This window comes from Urocampus carinirostris, chromosome 11 (genome assembly GCF_059441175.1).
Source record: "Urocampus carinirostris isolate Australia breed hairy pipefish chromosome 11, RoL_Ucar_1.0, whole genome shotgun sequence".
Taxonomy (NCBI): domain Eukaryota; kingdom Metazoa; phylum Chordata; class Actinopteri; order Syngnathiformes; family Syngnathidae; genus Urocampus; species Urocampus carinirostris.
In genome coordinates, this window is record NC_142359.1 from 35,370,483 (window position 1) to 35,388,961 (window position 18,479).

General features: G+C 40.0%; 1 protein-coding gene across 3 annotated transcripts in view; it reads left to right on the forward strand.

The window, feature by feature from the left end:
• The first annotated feature begins 239 nt into the window (after nt 1-239).
• LOC148357203 (EH domain-binding protein 1-like) overlaps nt 240-18,479 on the forward strand; it is a 35,050-nt gene continuing 16,810 nt past the window's right edge. Inside the window, exons 1-13 of one of the 3 annotated variants that reach the window (XM_088347076.1) lie at nt 240-433; nt 6,032-6,089; nt 6,180-6,275; nt 6,338-6,391; nt 7,592-7,770; nt 11,053-11,198; nt 11,523-11,675; nt 13,572-13,685; nt 13,775-13,909; nt 14,013-14,156; nt 17,671-17,832; nt 17,973-18,032; nt 18,107-18,176. In XM_088347076.1, coding sequence (XP_088203202.1) covers nt 330-433; nt 6,032-6,089; nt 6,180-6,275; nt 6,338-6,391; nt 7,592-7,770; nt 11,053-11,198; nt 11,523-11,675; nt 13,572-13,685; nt 13,775-13,909; nt 14,013-14,156; nt 17,671-17,832; nt 17,973-18,032; nt 18,107-18,176 — 1,475 coding nt within the window. In that variant the 5' untranslated portion in view covers nt 240-329. The remainder of the gene's footprint in view (nt 434-6,031; nt 6,090-6,179; nt 6,276-6,337; nt 6,392-7,591; nt 7,771-11,052; nt 11,199-11,522; nt 11,676-13,571; nt 13,686-13,774; nt 13,910-14,012; nt 14,157-17,670; nt 17,833-17,972; nt 18,033-18,106; nt 18,177-18,479) is intronic. The other 2 variants (XM_088347077.1, XM_088347078.1) reach the window with 2 other exon arrangements.

Here is an 18,479-nt window from a genome sequence, read left to right on the forward strand (position 1 = left end):
AAAATGGAGGAAAAAATGTGCGGTTGGGTCGTTTTAAGGCTCCGTAGTTTGTTTTCTTTTGCAGGATACAATATAGCGACATCGAGTGGTCAAAAAATAAGCACTGTCCTTTTAATGAATATTAGTGTATCCTTGCGTTGGGTTTGCGCTTCAAAACAAAGCGATGTGCTTTTATTTTGTGAAACGCATAGCTTCTGGCTGTTTTCCTGTTTGGAGTTACAGAAACTTGACTAGGGACCCGCCAGGAGAGACCTGTCAGACACAAGTCGTCCTCCTCCTCTCCCTAAACTCGTCATTTATGTCGCGTTCATGTGATAAATAAGTCGACCATGGCTTCAGTGTGGAAGAGACTTCAGCGTGTAGGAAAAAGGGCGTCCAAGTTCCAATTCGCTGCTTCTTTTCAGCAACTGCTACTGGAATGCTCAAGTAAATGGTGAGTTGCCGATGGGACATGCGACATGCTCTACAAATAAACTCATTAGCTTCACATCAGCTTGGCGGTACAAATAAACGTCACCAGCAACCTTCTACACTTAAAGAATTTGCTTTATTTTCTGTAGTATTTGCATTAAAACTCTTTAAAATTGTGCCATTTTTACAGAGGATTGAGTATGTTTAGACTTTTCGCGAGGCGACGCCACGCCCCTTTACTTCCGGGTCTTGTTGATGCTCAATACGATACGGAGATGAGAAATCTATACGTAACGATACATGTGATTCAAAACACATGAAGCATTTAGATAATAGTCAATTTTGGACCAAAATCCCGGATTGTTTAGTGACATACTTTTAATATTTTGATATTCTTAGTTGGATGGATTGAATTAGGAAAATAAAATGTATATTGCCATGATGGGCCACCAGGGCCTGCAAGGCCTTTTCTGCTAGCCTAAAAATATCTGGATCATGTGATGTTCAGAATATTTTGCCCATTGATACTTATTAAATAATTCCGAAGTTTCTTCTCAGCTTTATATCATTGCTTTTCTCTAGTGATGTTTTTTTTGGGTCAAATCCCTGAAGCGTTTTGCTGAGTAATTTAGATGAGTGGTTCATGAACCGCGAGTCAAAGCGCGTGTTGATGTATGTGGGTACATTTGAAGCCCCACCAAGTGGTGTACAATGTGACTAATTCAGGAAATAGTTTGCATAAGCACAAACATAGACATAAGAGCTTGCTCTGTCCACTCCACGCATCGGCCCGGTATTGCAGTACCTCCGGGAACGGTGCATTCGCAATCATCGCAGCAAGGCTTTAGGGCTAGGACCTTAGCTTGGCCTTTTGGCTGAGAGTAAGTGTCCCGGCTCCTAGGCTTTGTAGCGTATTATGAACTGACCGATAACGGATAATGAATAACGAAGATAGAACAATACCCCTTAAAAACCCCAAGCACAAACATAGACGAAGTAACGCAGAACTATCATTTTAAAACACTCTTCAAAATATGTGTGTCATATATATTAGAATTGTATTCAAAGCATGATTTAACCATTCCATTGCATGCACCAAGCATGTTATACATTTTTCTGTCCACATGATGGCGTAGTCGAGGAAATGATTCACCTTGAAGCACTTATTTGTGTGTGTGTGAAGCATTTTCTGCAGGGCTTCACTGCTTCGTAGGGCTTCATTTTGGCATCACTACTTTTCCCCTGGTCGCGCTGCTTCCAAATGTGTGCTTTTATATTCAAGCATTTACTCAATCACCTTTCAGCCATTACTTGTTGCCATGGTCAGAAAACTACCCGGAGGCCTTATCAATGACTTTTGCAGGCCTGAGGCACAGCATTTTGTGTATAAAGCAGTTTGTTTATCCAATCAGATTTTAGTTGGCGACACCATGGCCTTCTGTAAGGCGTAACAAAATGTCAGCATTTTCACAAACTATAATTGGCTAGGGGGCGCTACAGGAAGTATCACAACAAAAAGGTAAAAAAATACACTATCCTTATCTCCACAGCTTCTGTAGAATGGACATTTTCAGGCTTAAATCAAGGAAAAACCTACACCAAAAATATAGGACAAGCTTAACTTTCAGCTTTTGCTCAATGGCGATCGAATAAAGCTTCCTGATGAAAAGCACACATAATCTCTAGAATAGACTAAAAATATTTTTGGGTGCGTAAAATGGCGCTATATTACTTAAAATTAGTGGATTGTTTTTGGTTATTATTAATGCTGTATCTGCAGTAAATGTTTTATTGCAATAAAATTATTATTGAGAGTTATTGAGAGTTGGATTGATTCAGACGTAGCACTACTGAAGACCTAGCTGTGGTATTTTGTCACATCACTTATAGTCATTATTAAACTTATTACTGATAATTGTACTGACATAAGGCTCCAGCAAACAATTAATTTCTAAATTGATAAGTTTGTCAGTAATTTTCCTAATTGGATAGACAACATCTATTTTAAAACAGAACATTAATTGAATATGTCGTTAGAACAAGAAATATATAAGTAGTAAAGGCCAATTGCTCTTAAGAAGACCCCTAAAACAGCCAACAATTGGTAAAAAAAACACCCACATGGGAGTGTGGACTTCCGAAGAAATGTAAAGTTTTCAACTATTTTGCTACAAGTTTTTTTCCAAACATTTGTATGGATAAAATTATGAGGACCCAACTTCTAATCCAAGAATATCTAAACGTTTAATCGGTTATTAAAACAGCCGTCAATTCAATTTAAAGTGGATTCTATTTTAATGAATTGATTGTTCATGCTTATTATGCTTTGTCATTTAGAAACGTGTAACACATAGTTGCCTGCATGAAATGAGTTTTTTTTTTTCATTTTGGCTGTTTAAAAGATTTTATGATGATGATAATAATAATAATATTTATGTAATATTTTGACAATCACGTGTTGTCTTCCAAAACCTAAGTTCGTCCTTGTTTTGAACTACTTAAATACCGACCAAAAATGACCACAATAACAAAGTAAAGTAATTTCTTGGCCATGTTATGGGTCTGACTACACTAGTTTGCTAGCAAATGTTTGCACTGTCAGGCACCCACCACTAAGAAACAGTTTGCAGCAGGTGTTGGATGGCTTTTAGCGTTAAATCCCTGTGAGGTTCAGTAGCTATTTTGGGTCGAGTTATGCAGTGACACATGCATCCAAATGTGAAACCGCTGCGGCCTCTGTCACAGTCACAATATTTGCCCCTGGCCTAGTAGAAAAGTTCCTGGGTCACCTCTCAGTCGGCCAAGGGCCCAACGCATAAAGGACATTTCTTAAAAACAAATTGAAAATCTTATTAAAATGTTAAAGCCCTAGTGTGTGTTCTTTAGTGACTGCTAGTGGTGTAAAAATACTTTATTTGTTTAAACCTAACACTATTGACTCTAACTTTAAGCAAAAACTAGAGGTTGACCGATTTTCGGACGGACCGATTCTCGGCACCCATATTTGGGAATTTGACTTGTATTTTTATTAATTCGACGGGACAATAATTTAGGCTCAGATAAAGCTGAGCCTCCCTCTCGGACGTTAGCCACCCTGCGCCTTCTGATTGGATAAGCGACTGGGGGTGCAGCTCCTGAAGCAGGAAGAAAACCGGTAGAGTGGAGTAAACGGTGGCAGCCCTGCTTACTCCTGAGTCCTGACATGCCTGTGCACCTAGACCGCTGATAATATTGAGATTAAAAAAAGTCTGTGTTAGAAAAGCGTGTGTGTGATTAAGACATAGCATAAAAACTGTCATGAACTTGCTTTAGGGAAGCACTATTCAAGTCATGTTTATTTGTATAGCCCTTAATCACAAGGAGTCTCAAAGGGCTGCACATACCACAGACTATTACAGACTACAGACTATTTTTAGACCATCCCCTGATCTAAAACCTACACGAGGGCAAGGAAAAACTCAAAACCTCAACATGAGGAAAATGAAGAAACCTTGAAAAGGGACCGCACATGAGGTAGTCCCCCTTCCAGGATGCAGGTGGAGTCTGATATATTAGCTCTTATTATCGCATTAGTTGGTCATTCAAGCATGTGTGTTTGTGATTGAGAGAGCACATAAAAAGCACTCTGAAGTGGAAGGCTGAGTGATTTGCTGTTACCATGCCATTAGTTCATCAATCTGGCTCCAAAACAAGTGTCTACACTTATCAATTTGCTAGCTCCGTTGAAATTTTGATGGCTCTTTGCAATACGGTTTTATAAGGGTTTTTGCAATGTCATAAAGTGAAATCCCTGCACTTGAAACATGATTTCACGCACGTGGTCGCGTTTTCTTTTTTTCCAGGATGAAAAGGGTGAAAGTAAAAAAATGACTGTTTCAAATAGAGTCCGAATGCCAACCCAAAGACCAAAATTGATGAAAAAGGAAGAGTTTATTTGAGCGGGTCTAAGAGAGACACGTACGTGGGCGCCCCACTAAGGCAGCTTAACAGAGGCAATGATGATTTTAGCCAGAAGATGGTGTCAGCAAGTAGAATATTTTGAAAATACAGACACCCCACTTAGGTTTTAATGTACCTTTATACTAGTTGCTGCAAAGCCTGATTTTATTTCCTGCACTGTTAGTTTTTAGTTTAAGTGAAAGATTGGACATGTTAGTTGTGTCCAAATGATAAATTATTTACTGTAAACGTATTTAGAAAGCTTTTAAAGTTTTATTTGAATTTCGTACACCAATGTTTAAGCTTTTACAGCAAATTTATATCAGCCTCAAATATCGGTTATCAGCCTCCTTTTTACTAACAATGGGAATCGCATCTGCCCTGAAAAACCCATATCCGTCAATCCTTAGCAAAAACAAATGTACTATCTGATAGATATTCTTTATGTAAGATCCATATGTTTAGGAATTTGCAATTACGATACACAACTTTAAAAAAATTGACTTGTCTGGATGCCATATTTCTACTATGGAAGCCCGAATGAAATTTTTGTGAAGGTAGTTTGTCTCTGTTGTGCTTTTAGCACTTAACAGCCACTTACTTTCCTCAGCTGAGCACTGCAGGTGATGGTCGCATTCCCCATAATTCAGGCATTTTCCACTTTTTGTTCCACTGTTTCCTTCTCAAGCCAATTGGCTGCAGGCCTTGGCTCACCACTATACTTATTGTTTGCTGCGCTGTATAAATAAAGCTTGCGTAGATAAGCTTGTAAATAAAGCTTTAGCAACTTCTCAAGTTAGCCGCTAAAGTTAGCCACTTCCAACAGCTCTCTTCAGCATCTCCGCGGATATCCAGCTCACTCAGTCTTTTGTGTTGGCTTAAGACCAGCTGTCATGTCATGATGAAATTCATCCGTGCTGAAGCAAGAAAATATGGAAGTAGGCTACCGAATTTTGCCAAGTAGTACCTTTTGGGCTTCCATTGTGCGTCTTCCTAAAATGCACTCACTTCAGATCCATTCTAAAGTACCTCAAAGTGCTGAATTATTACACACTATCACTTTGTAGACTTTTGGAATGAGTTAGGGGTCAGCAACAGGCAGCTCTTTGGCATTCCATGTTCTAATAAATGTTGATAAATACAGTAAAAGCAAAATGACCCGGCGTTGGCAGGCCGATAGAAGATTGGGTTCGGCTGCTTGGAGTGGTTGGTGGTCGGGAGACACAGTACCCTATTTGGCCACCAGAGTGTGTTCGAGACCACACAGAAGCAAACCAATCAAAAGCAGATGTTTAGCGATTTAGCTGGTATTTATTTAAGGTGCGTTGACAAGAGTGTGATCTTTGACCAAAATCAGTTCGTAGCCTATAAGTCACATAGACACACACACATGCACACACATTAATCGGGAATTAGAAAGTAGTTTAGATTAGATGGATATACAGTGTGCGTTGTTCCTTGAAGGCTTTTAGAAAGCTTTTTATTTCTTGCAGATACATCTTTTGGTTGTTATTTCTTTTGGTCCAATATGGCTTTTCCAACATTTTGGGTTGCCAAACTCTGGTTTGAGTGCTCATGACATGGACTTCCATTTGCGTCACCTTGTGGTTATGAGATCATTTTACTTAAAAGTTAATTTTGGAGACCACACTTGAAGTCTGGTAATCTTCTGTATTTCCAGGCAACCAGACAAACTGAGGGTGGTGTGGATCAGAAGAAGCAGACGTTACAGCACAAAAGTGAGAAATTAACGGTTCTGATGGATTCTGGATTTTGGACAAAAGATTTAAAAAACAATCTTGATTTTGTAATGTTGTTTGATTTTACAGCTTCACAGTTGGCAACCTGGGATTCAGAACCCCTACAGAGGTCTAGTGCTCTGGCAGGTCCCTGAGAATTTGGACATCACGGTCACACTCTTCAAGGTGGGTTATTACAAGGAATCTTCCATGTACTCATCTAAAGTTACCTTTTATTGTGTCAACAGGACCCTGCAGCGGAGGAGTTTGAGGACAAAGATTGGACTTTTGTCATCGAAAATGTAAGTCTGATTAATAGGAGTACAGTAATCCATCTGTTATCGCAGTTAATAGGGACTAGAAAATCAGTGAAGCAGCGTCGCACCTTCATAAAAGCCCCGAGGGTCAAACTTACCATGAGATGACATCATTACTGACTGAGAGTATTTGACTTTAACCAAATGTCAACCAAAGATTTACTAATAAAAACACGGAACACATGACTGCAGTTTAATGAATGGTCTTACTGTCATTATACAAAAATACAAAAAATTGGAGGGCTCCTCGTTTCAAAGTGATAAAGCCATTTAGAGAGAAGCTGGCAAGCTGCATGCTAGCATCGTGTATCTTCGGGTTAAGACAGGTCTCGGTGAGGATTAAAATACATGAGTTACAAATTCCAAGAGTTGTAGCTCCAGGTTATCCGTTTGATGGGTAAGGGATCTGGCATTGGTGAAATACAGGATCGGCAGGAGTGGCTTAAGAGAGTTGTTAGCCTCGCTGTTAGCTTCTTTCCTGGCGCCGCCTCAGTCATTTCCCATGTCTGATAATAATCCATGGAGCACCTGCTGGTGAATAACATTTATTCGCGCTCTATCGACTTTTCTGAGAATCCGATTTAAATGGTGATTTTTTTTTCTTTTCAATGTAAAGAGCCTCTTAGAGCTATCTGGCGCCACGGTCTGCAGTTTTTTTTGGTGGCCACTTGCTCTGCGCCCACCCCTGTTAGGCTGGTGTATGCTGTTAGTCAATCACAGTGGCGCACACAGACTGTCATACCTACCCAACACAGAAAGTCGTCCCCAACCCACCCCCATGATGCCGTTTGCTGTGTGCTGTATGCTCAGAATACAATACACGATACATTCAGACCTGGGCACTCCGGTCCTGGAGGGCCATACGTCCTGCCAGATTTTGAAGTTTGCTCTTCTTTAACTCAGGTGATACAAATTATAACCTCGTTAGCAAGCTAGCAAGTGCTCGTTAACGATACTGGTGATTGGAATCACCTGTATTGGATCAGAGAAACCTCAAAAATCATGCAGAACCTAAGGCCCTCCAGGACCGGAGTGCCCAGGTCTGCCGGATACATTGTTGTCAATGACAAGAAAAAAATATAATTTAAAATCAGTGAACCAGCGATAACGGACACGCAAAGTAGTGAGGGTCGCCTGAATATTCATAGTTTAACCTGACGTCCTTTTTTTTTTGTCTTTTTGGAGGAGACAAAGGGACGAAAGAAGGTGCTGGCCTCGGTAGACGTCAATATGAAGAAATATGCCAGCGCTACGCCGGCGCAGTATGACCTGACGCTCAAGATGAAGCCACTTTCTGTTAAAGTGAAAGAGGCCACACTCAAACTCAGCTTGTCTTGCGTCTTCCTAAAGGAGGGGAAAGCCACGTACGTTGCCACAGCTTACAAATTATTTGAATAATTATAAAGGATTAATCGGGTGAACGAATTGGTGATCAAAATAATCACCAACTGTTTTTTAATGGATTCATCGTTTGTATATGTTTTTTGCTTTCAATGAATTTTAACTTCGTAACAGTAAATGTAGACGTAGTAATGAATAAAAATAGTATTGTATTTCCTTTCAAAAGTTTGGGGTCACACAGACAAAAATGTGTTTTCCATGAAAACTCACCTTTTTTATGAAGCAAATGAGTTGCAAAATAAATAAAAAGTATAGTTGAGACATTGAGAAGGTTTGAAATAAAGCTTTTTATTAGCCCTCTGTTAGGCGCTACAGATCCCTCCAAACAAATGGTAAAAGGACTGCATTTATATAGCTTCACCTCCAAAGTGCTTCAAAAAACACACAAACCCACACACTAATAGCAGGGGGCATTAAGGGCCCGGTCACACAGCCGTTTGCGTCTGTATCGCGGGTAAAATTTTGCGGTTTTTTTTTGCCCGTGGTTGCCTGCGATGGAAAATGCGCAAAATTGGCCAACCCGCTGTTCATCGGTGGTATGCCCGCAAAACAGATAAATATATAAAAGCTGCCAAGCCGGCGTTATCACTTTTGAGCAGGTAACATGTTTATTTTGCCTTTTTCTATTTGAATCGCCCGTATTGAAACTGTTATGCACTCTACCATAAAGCTTAATTCTGCATAATAAGCTTTACGGTAGAGTGCATAACAGTTCTCAAGAGCTAAAATATTCTATGAGACAGTAGTGGCAAGCGCCCTCTTCTATGCGGCAGCGTGTTGGGGAGGCAGCATCAAGAAGAAGGATGCCTCTCGTCTCAATAAACTGGCTAGGAAAGCGAGCTCTGTTGTGGGCAAAGAGCTGGACAGCCTAACAACAGCAGCTGAGAGACAGGCACTGAAAAAGCTGAGGTCAATCATGGACAATCCATCGCATCCGCTTCACAGCATTATCTCCGGACAGAAGAGCAGTTTCAGTGACAGACTGCTGTCACTGTCTTGTACTACGGACAGACTGAAGAGTTCTTTTCTTCCTCATGCCATGAGGCTCTTTAACTCCACCCGGCAGAGTAAAGGCCCACATTAAACCACACCACCTACATTGGATCTTACTGCATTATGTGTAGCACTATTTAGTTAATCTATATAACATGCTAAAGTGGGCATTTGCACGTCACACTGGGTATTTGTATATTGTTTTTCTTTTGGCTTTATTATTGTATTGTTCTCAGCTCAGGGATGCTGCTGGAAATGTGAATTTCCCTTAGGGGATGAATAAAGTATCTATCTATCTATCTATCTATCTATCTATCTATTTATCTACGGTGTGCATTACCGTTCGATTACGTTCACAACAAAAACAAAGACGGAATGGTTTATGTTGTAGATGGATAGATAGATAGATAGATAGATAGATACTTTGTTCATCCCCGAAGGGAAATTCACATTTCCAGCAGCATCCCTGAGCTGAGAACAATCGAGAACAATCGAAAATAACACGGGAGCTGCTGGAGTGGCTGCCATTCGTGACGGCGCCGGAAGAAAAGATTCAATTTGAATCATGTACAAACAAACAAACAATTGAATCATGTACAAACAAACAAACAAACAAAATATTCATGTTTCAATAAGTGGAGTGTTAATAAAATGGGGGGAAAATATTACATTCCCAACAAATGCAAGACGAAGTGGATTTGGTTATATGTTCGCCATTACATTCCCTAAAAGTGCGATAAAACGAGATAAAAGTGGTTGTAGTAGCGAGGGGATGCAAATCTCGGCAGGGATGCATTTCTCGGCATAACACCGGGCTGTAGAAATCATAACCGCTCAAGACACAGTCCCGTGAAGATCAAGATTTCAAGCTATGGCACCGAAGATGCCAATATGCTATTATTGTAATAGTTTTTCATTTTTATTTTATTATCTTGTTATGAAATGAAAAGAAATGTCAAGAAATAAAAATGGATTAAGACGAGGTTACTACGGTGACGTGGATCCATGTTTATCCCTTGACGTCTCGAGCACAACTGACGTGTGCTCGGCAAATCGCGCTGTATATACGCGGAGAAAGGCGTTTGACCGTCACACGCATAACACGCTAATTTCACGTAATAACACCGCGATACAGGCGAAGAACATGCTATGACCGTGCTCCACCCACGACTACCCGATGAAATTTCGCGTCCTACCCATGTGTAACCACGCCCTGGCCGCGGCCAGAGCATGTTGTTCCGCTTCATTTCTGCGTCATTACCTCGTGTGCCGCCCGCGGTTAATACGTGGTCTAAAGTTTTGAGCAGCGCAAAACTTTTTCGCGCGGCCAACTGCGTGTGAATTTCCGACCGCGTGTAAAGCACTGCTGTATCTCGTCTATATGGCGATCTCAAAGCGTCCAACATCGTCTGCTTCACGGGCAGAAATTTCTGGCCATGATTCAGCCTCGATACGCCCGTGAAAGGTTTGGTGACCGGGCCCTTAAGTTTTGAGCAGGCCAAAACTTTTTCGCGCTGCCAACCGCGTGTGAATTTCCGACCGCGTGTAAAGCACTGCTGTATCTCGTCTCTATGGCGATCTCAAAGCGTCCAACAGCGTCTGCTTCACAGGCAGAAATTTCTGGCCGTGATTCAGACTCAAACGGCTGTGTGACCGGGCCCTAAGGGTTTAGGGTCTTACCCAAGGACACTTTGAATATTTTACTTTGAAACATTGATTCCCCCCTATGTATGTCTTGGGCCAAACCCAAGATTCATTGATGCTTCTATTTTTTGCATATAGGGATTGAAATTAACATTTTTAATGATTTATCGGTAGATTCATGGAAAAATAAATGTTGCATTATTTAGCGCCTCTGATTGGTAAAAAAAAACATAATTCATAATATAATATATAATATAATTTAGATAAGCAACCGAACATAGATGAATTATATAAATGTGCATTTTATAAAATACATGTAAGCAGAGAAAATTGCATTTATCTTACATAACATGAGTCTCACCTACAGGGAGTTGACATCAGAGTCCGCCATCCTGTTGCTATGGGTACCAATAAGAAAAACCCTGGGCAAATGATATTAAGAAAAAATGCATTTTGGTCACTTTGAGTCTCTGTAGTTGGTATTCTTCCTTCTGTTTCTAGCACTCATTTTCAGTTCTACTACACAGTACAGGGACTTCTAGTGGTCAAATAATACACACTGTCACTTAAAATGCTTTATTGCTTTTATGTTTTCCTACTTTTTAAAGTGACGAGGACATGCAGAGTTTGGCAAGTTTGATGAGTTTCAAGCAGAGCGACATCGGCAATCTGGACGATTTTAACGATAGCGACGAAGAAGCTGGGGATGAGAAGAGGGCAAGTTTCGGATCTGGACCATCTACAGCAGCCACTGGTAAAACATGTCATAATTCTTTACTGCAATAAATCTTATTCCAGTCATCTTCATGTTTCTGTCTGGACCCTTTTCGCTGTTCCTGTGTCATATTTCTTAGCTCTTGACCCATCTGCAGCAAGAATACGTGACGTGGCATGGAGGCCTTCAACCGAATCTGTCCCATATTGTATAACTCCACATAAATCCATTTCCATATTCTGGCTTTATGCTTCTCACTCATGATAAAGTGCATGTTTCATCCCATTGCTGCTTTTTTTCATCTAGCATTCTCAGAGATGGATTGCAAAATGTCCTCAGATGTTTGCGCATCCATTTCTGTAGCACCTCCGCCTGTTCTATCCGCATCGCATCGCTCTCCCGTCAAGATGCTCCGCCGCCAGTCTCCACCCTCATTTTATGCTTACTCACAGCCAGCCTTCACACAACCTCACCCTCCAGTACTACCTCAAATTTTCCAGCCTGGTTCTGGATCAGGTATTTTTCCAGAGAAGTTCTCATCGATAATGAAAAAGTCCAGTCAAAATTGAAAAAAATACAAGGACCATATTTTCCTCACTATAAGGCGCACTGGATTCAGTGTTTCCTGTAGTATATCAGGTCTCTGGTGGGCAGCCAGGGTGTAATTGGTCCCGCCAGGGTGTCATTAACCTGTATTATTAAAAAATCTAATATTATTTTTAAATATATATAAATTCGAAGTTAACCAAAATACCTTTAAGATATCTCATTTAGAAAAAAATCGCAAATGTCATGGTGTACGTACTTGCACCCAGCTTTTGTCCTTTAACCCGCTTTGGGTTAATTGGTTGATTTGTTAATATACAGGTTTTTGTTTGCTGAGCAGAGGGGGATGGGTCTGGGTTGTGCAGGGAACAGCAAATTGAGCAAATTGAGGAAGTGATCGAGAGGAAAAAAATGAGTCTGGGCAGGAAAATAATCCTAATTTGGATTCATTTTGATTATATTATTGGCTCTAAAGCACAGTGTTCCTTAAATGCAAATATGCAGAAGAGATCGCTGATATTTTTCTTTTTGCTTTATAAATTTTAATTTATATTTTTGCATGTTTTTCAGAGGATCTGTGTTGTTTCAGCGTATGTTGGTTAAAAGTTGAAATGTAAATGGATAAAATGTTTCGTATTTAATAGTTTTTTTATAGCACTAAGGAGTTTATATTTGTTTTATTTATTTTTGTGGTGTAGTTTGTTTCCAGGGATTCTGTGTTGCTTGACATTAAAGTTGCTTAGAATTAAAACAAAACATTTTTAAAAGTTACTATAGAGTGGAAAGAATAAAAGCGTGTATAATATACTGTAGTGGTATTGTTTAGTACGTTAACTCTTTATGAACTTTTGTGTATACTATAGTAGTATAATGACTTCATAATTCTCTAAAAAGAGCCAGAATTCCCACTAATGAGTTGTGCATCAGAATAAAATATCTTTCAACTTTCGTTTTCCCCATAGTTCCCCATGTTTTTTTATTTTAAATTGTGTACAACAATTTTTGAACTTAAAAAATGTTATTTAAAAAAAATCGTTTTTTGTGTTCTACATAGGCTGTCCAAGTAAGATATGCTGTGTTAAAGGAGATAAAAGACTCTAAGAACAAATGACTTGTTTACCATGCTGTGTCATTGCCTTTTATAATTAGTTTATGATTCAATGGTATGTATTTATCTTGCTGTCGGTCACCCCTCTTGAGGGATATGACCAAGGTAGATAGATAGAATAGATAGATGATTCAATGGGTTACAAGGCTAAACATTCATCATAGATCTAGCTTCTTGATTTTGCCCCAAAGATGCACCAGCTCCATGTGTTTAAATTTAAAATGTACAAAAAATTTTCTCCCCAGACCCCTAGACTGTCTACCCACCCGGGTTTCACGAAATTATATAAGAAACACTGGGATTATATGGCTCCCGTCTGAAAATCTGTGTGCTTTTTTTTTTTAATTTATTTTTTTAATCGGGCGCAAACAATTAAAACTACAGTTAGGGCTAGGATTGCCTTAAAAATAAATAAGCACCATATTCTTGCATTGATTGATCTTTGGAGATGTATCACAATTGCAAAAACTTGTGTTATTGGATTCTGTTATTTGTCTCATTTGATTTTCTCTTAAAGTTATAATTAGACTATTTGCAGTCTGTACCTCTGCAATACAAGAAGTCCGGTCAAAAAAAGAGAGAGAATACATTGTCTGATTTAAAAAAAAAGTTAAAGAAAACAGAAAAATAATACAAAAATAAAAATCTGCTTTTAGAACAGGAGATGTTTACTTAGAATTTTGTTTCCGGTAACCTTTTGCAGTCTTAACAGAAAAAAATAATCGTGGACTAACACAAATGCTCTTTTCCCTGCTCAGCTGCAAGGACATCTTGCAAAGCCAACCAAACCGCTCTTATTGTAAAAGGAGATCTGGCTCTTCCTACCTTTACTTCTTCTGTTCATTCCACTTTAGTGGGTAGCCCCCATACAGGTACAACCAAAAGCCTTTTGCCTTTTTCTTCACTTGGCCTTTTCACTCCTAAAGTGTAACTTGGTTCCTTCCTTTATTCACCTCTGCAGCCTCTTCCTCCTCTACACGCCTCGGCTCCTGCCCTCCCTTTCCTCTGTTGTCTTCTGCTTCCACAAAGCTTCAAGCAGTGGAGGCAGGCTCAACACTTACCAGACCTACCAGTCTCCCCTGCGCCCCTGAGACGGGTACATGGGCAGCCGAGGCTACAGGGGCAATTTTTCTAACATCTATTTGTCTACACATACCACCCTTTCCTTGCCTTTTTCCTCTTTCTTTTTCCTTGCCCAGCTTCCTGGCAGAGTGAGTGGAGGCCTCCTAAATTTCAAGCCCCACTGGCACAGCCCACTCTCTCTCCTAAGTTCCTACATCAATCTGAGGATGATCCAGAGAAGCTCTCCATGGCACACAAAAGACAAAGAGTAGACTTGCCATGTAATGTCGCTGTAGCGTGCTTTTCGGTTTTTATGCTTGACTTACCAAGTTAAGTAATGTTTATTTGTATAGCCTCTAATCACAAGAAGTCTCAAAAGGCTGTACAGACTATTATTACTAGACTATTATTACACCATCCCCTGATCTAAAACCTACATGTGGGCAAGGAAAAACTCAAAAACCTTAAAGCTGAAAGATATGAGGGCGCAAGTCGATGGATAATTTTGTATAATACCAACAGAACCTTAAAATCACATCCTAAACTGACAGGGAGCCAGTGCAGGTCAGCCATAATCGAGGTATGAATTTGCATCAGTTTAAATCCTGAATGGAGGACACAAAATGTGAATATGGATGAATGGATTTATAAATTAATAATCAGGGTTCCCTTAACCACCAGGTTGGTCGAAGCACCACTTCCAGTGGTGTGTCTTGTGTTCTCTCCTTGGGCGTTTTCATTTGGGGTCAAAATTTGCTCCCTGAAATAAAACAGTACTGGTTTCCAGGGTTACCAGTAGGAGGAGAAGCTTCCTGATCTGACTCATATACAGGACCTTCATCAACAGGTTGCTGTTGTTTTCCAGTTTAAAGCGTCATCCGCTCTTCAGAGAGGAGCTGGATCTTTGTATTGATGGGCAGCGGCGTGAGACAATACTGATACTAGATCCTAAATCACTGGGAAAAAACTGCAGAAATTTTGCCTGTTTTATTCATATTCACATCATACAATATGTATTGCATTAGTTGTGGTTTTCATCTTTGTGGCGATCACATTACGTCCTTTGCTTTTGTGACAGATCAAAGGTTCAAAAGCTCTTTGTCTGGTAACAGACTTTGCTTTTCAAATATTTTTTATCGACATTCAAATTATTTATGTAGTTAAATGAATAAATAAATAAATTGATAAAAAAAAAATATATATAAGATAAGAGTGGTGATGCGTATGAAAGATATAAAGTGAAGAAAAGGTTGGTAAAAGCGGCAGTGGAAAGGAAAGCAAATGATGAATGGTGTTGAAAGATAGGAGTGAACTTTGAGGAAAGGAGAAAAGTGTTCTGGAAAGACGTGAAAAGAGTAAGAAACAGTGAGTCTGGAAAGGAAGAGAAAGTGAAAGATAAGGATGGTAGATTGCTGGTTAGCGGCAGTGCAGTCAGGACGAGATGGGCAGAGTATTTTGAGAAGTTGCTAAATGTGGAGGATGGGAGAGAAGTGAGAGTCGAGGCGATCGATGGTATGGAGAGAATGCCCGTGTTGGGTGATTTAAATGTGAAGCCTGTGGATACATGGGAGGTGCAAGAGGCAGTGAAAGAAATGAAAGGTGGGAAGGCACCTGGGATAGATGGTTGTACTGCTGAATGCCTGAAAAAAAGGTGGCACAGCTATGATTGACTGGTTAGTACGCTTGTTGATTGGTGTAGTGCATGTGTGGTGCCATTGTATTAGGGTAAGGTGATAAGTATGAATGTAGCAATTCGAGAGGTATCAGTTTGTTGTCTGTGCTGTATGGAAGAGTCTTGATTAAGAGAGTGAGGGAAAGAACGAATGAGGTGGTGATGGAGGAGCAGAGTGGTTTCAGGAAAGAAAGAGGATGTGTGAATCAGGTGTTTGCAGTACAACAGGTGTGTGAGAAATATTTTGCAAAAGGTAAGGATGTTTATTTGCCTTTCATGGACTTGGAAAAGGCGTATGACAGTTGATAGAGAGGTGTTGTGGCAAGTGATGGTGATGTATGGAGTGGGTGGAAAGTTGTTGGAAGCATTGAAGAGTTTTTATATGAACAGCAGAGCATGTGTAAGAGTAGAGAGTGGGACAAGTGAGTGGTTCCCTGTGTTGACTGGTGTGAGACAGGGGTGTGTGATGTCACCATGGCTGTTTAATGTGTACATGGATGGTGTGGTGAGAGAGGTGATTGCAAGAGTATTTGACAGAGGTGTAGAGATGATGGACAACAGTGGAACAGTGTGGCAGGTTAGTCAGTTGTTGTTTGCAGATGACACAGCGCTTGTGGCTGATTCTGAGGAAACATTGAGAGGGTTGGTAACGGAGTTTGGAAGAGTATGTGATAGGCGTAAGTTATGTGTCAATGTTGGGAAGAGTAAGGTGATGAAGTGTTCACGTGATGGAGTGGGCATGACGTTAGAAATCAGATTGCATGGACAGGTGCTGGAAGAAGTTGAAAGCTTTAGGTACTTGGGTTGTGATGTGGCTGCAGTTGGTGGAATGGAGTGCGAGGTATTACACAGAGTGAATCAAGGAAGCAAGGTTTTGGGTGCTCTGAGGAGAGTGATGAACAACAAGAGTATGAGTATGGATGTTAAGAGGGGACTGTATGAGAGTGTGATTGTGCCGACTGTGTTGTATGGTGCAGAGACTTGAAGCCTGAGTGCAGATTTAAGAAGGAAATTGAATGTTTTTGAGATGAAGTGTTTGAGGACTATGTTAGGAGTGACAAGATTGGATAGATTGAGAAATGAAATTGTGAGAGACAGAACTGGAGTAGTCGTGGAACTGAGCAAGCATGTTGATAAGAGAGTACTTGGTTTGGACACCGGGATAGGATGGATGAGGAGCTACAGAGCAGAAGTCAATGGAAGGAGACCAAGAGGAAGGCCGCGATTAACGTGGATGGATGGTGTTATGAGTGCCCTGCAGGAAAGAGGTCTAAATATAATGGAAGCTAGAGCTCTTGTTGGTGATAGAAAGGAGTGGAGAGGTGTTGTGAAAGGATAGTGGGATTGTGGACGCGTTCTTAAGGATTGGCTTGGCACCTGTATGATGCGGCAGGGGTAAACCAGTGAAAGCTGTCGAGCCCTGCTGTTGAACAAAAGAGTGTGTTGTGTCACCCTGACCCGAGTGACATGGCCGCTTTCTGGTGTCACATTTCATCTGGAGGGACGAAAGGATGACCAACTTAGGTGCCGGGGTGCCTAACTTGTTTGGGTGTTTGGGCAATTGGGTTGGCCATTGTCCCAAAATTTTGTGTGTGTGTGTGTTTTTTATTTTTCCCTCTTTTTTTTTCCTTGTTATTGTATGTGTTTGTCTTGCTGTCGGTCACCCCTCTTGAGGGATATGACCAAGGTAGATATATATATATATATATATATATATATATATATATATATATATATATATATATAGTTCATAAATACATATGATTCAATTAAAAATATATAAATAAAGAATTCAATAAAGAATTTTCATTAAGATCTATAAATACATACATATCTAAATAATTTGATGTCAGACCATGTTCCGCCTCATTTGTCAAAAAGCTCCAAAAAACCCTTAAAAAAGTTTTCAAGTGACTTCAATACACTTCTGTTCGTACTGTACAATATTTGTAAAGAAAATAATAAGTTTATCAGTAAAATCTTTCATTGGAACATTTGCAGCAATGTCAGATAAGCATGCCTAAGTGTTATGCAAGTGTACTTTGGTTTTGGAATCATAAAATTCCTTCCTTCTATTTCCCTTCTTCCTTCCTTGTCTGTGCATTATTCAACCATCCTTTCAGCTTCATCCTACTTGCCTTTGGGCCCTGCTTCCCAGCAAAAACACCGGGGCGGTACTGGATTTGCACCTGCTACTGTCGGCAACATCTACCCATATCCCATTTACTCCTCTCCTTCTCCTTCTCTGGCTCTTTCCTCTGATTCCCTTAGTGGCCACAGTGCAGGTATCTTGTGTAACATTCTGGTGAACTGATTGTAAACGTGGACTTTTCATTGTGGAAAAATGTCAGTAATTGTTGGCATTCATATATATATTCTATTTGACGTTTTTGATTTCCTTGTTGTTCATTTGCATTCTTTGTAGAATTCCAGAGGCAGTTGAGTACACTGAGTGAAGAGGAGCAGCAGTGTACGACACCCGCAGGTAAGCATTTGTGCTAAATGAGCTGGCTGCATTTTGTTAGGCCTTTATCAAGTGTATACATGGATCTCATTCAGGTCCTGAAACCAAGGTTGCTCCATTCCAGAGCTTGGCGACTGGAGTCAAAGTTGTTAAATCCTCCCCTGGGTAAGTAGAAGACTGACTGCCTTGTAGCCGGTTTTATACACTCATTATTAAGGATGGCTGGGTATTGGTGTTTTCATGCATTAGAAATAGACAAATAAAACATTTGAAAAATGACTTTATGGAACAAAGCACAGGTACTGGTATTGCTTGGAGTGAAAAGTGTTTCAATGTGTCAGACGTGTTTCTTCATCAAAGAATTTAAATATAATACATAAAACATTGCTCATGATATTTTTATTAATTCACTGTTTTGTCTTGATTGGTACCAGGGATTGGTGTCTTTAAAAATATTTTGTATCTTTA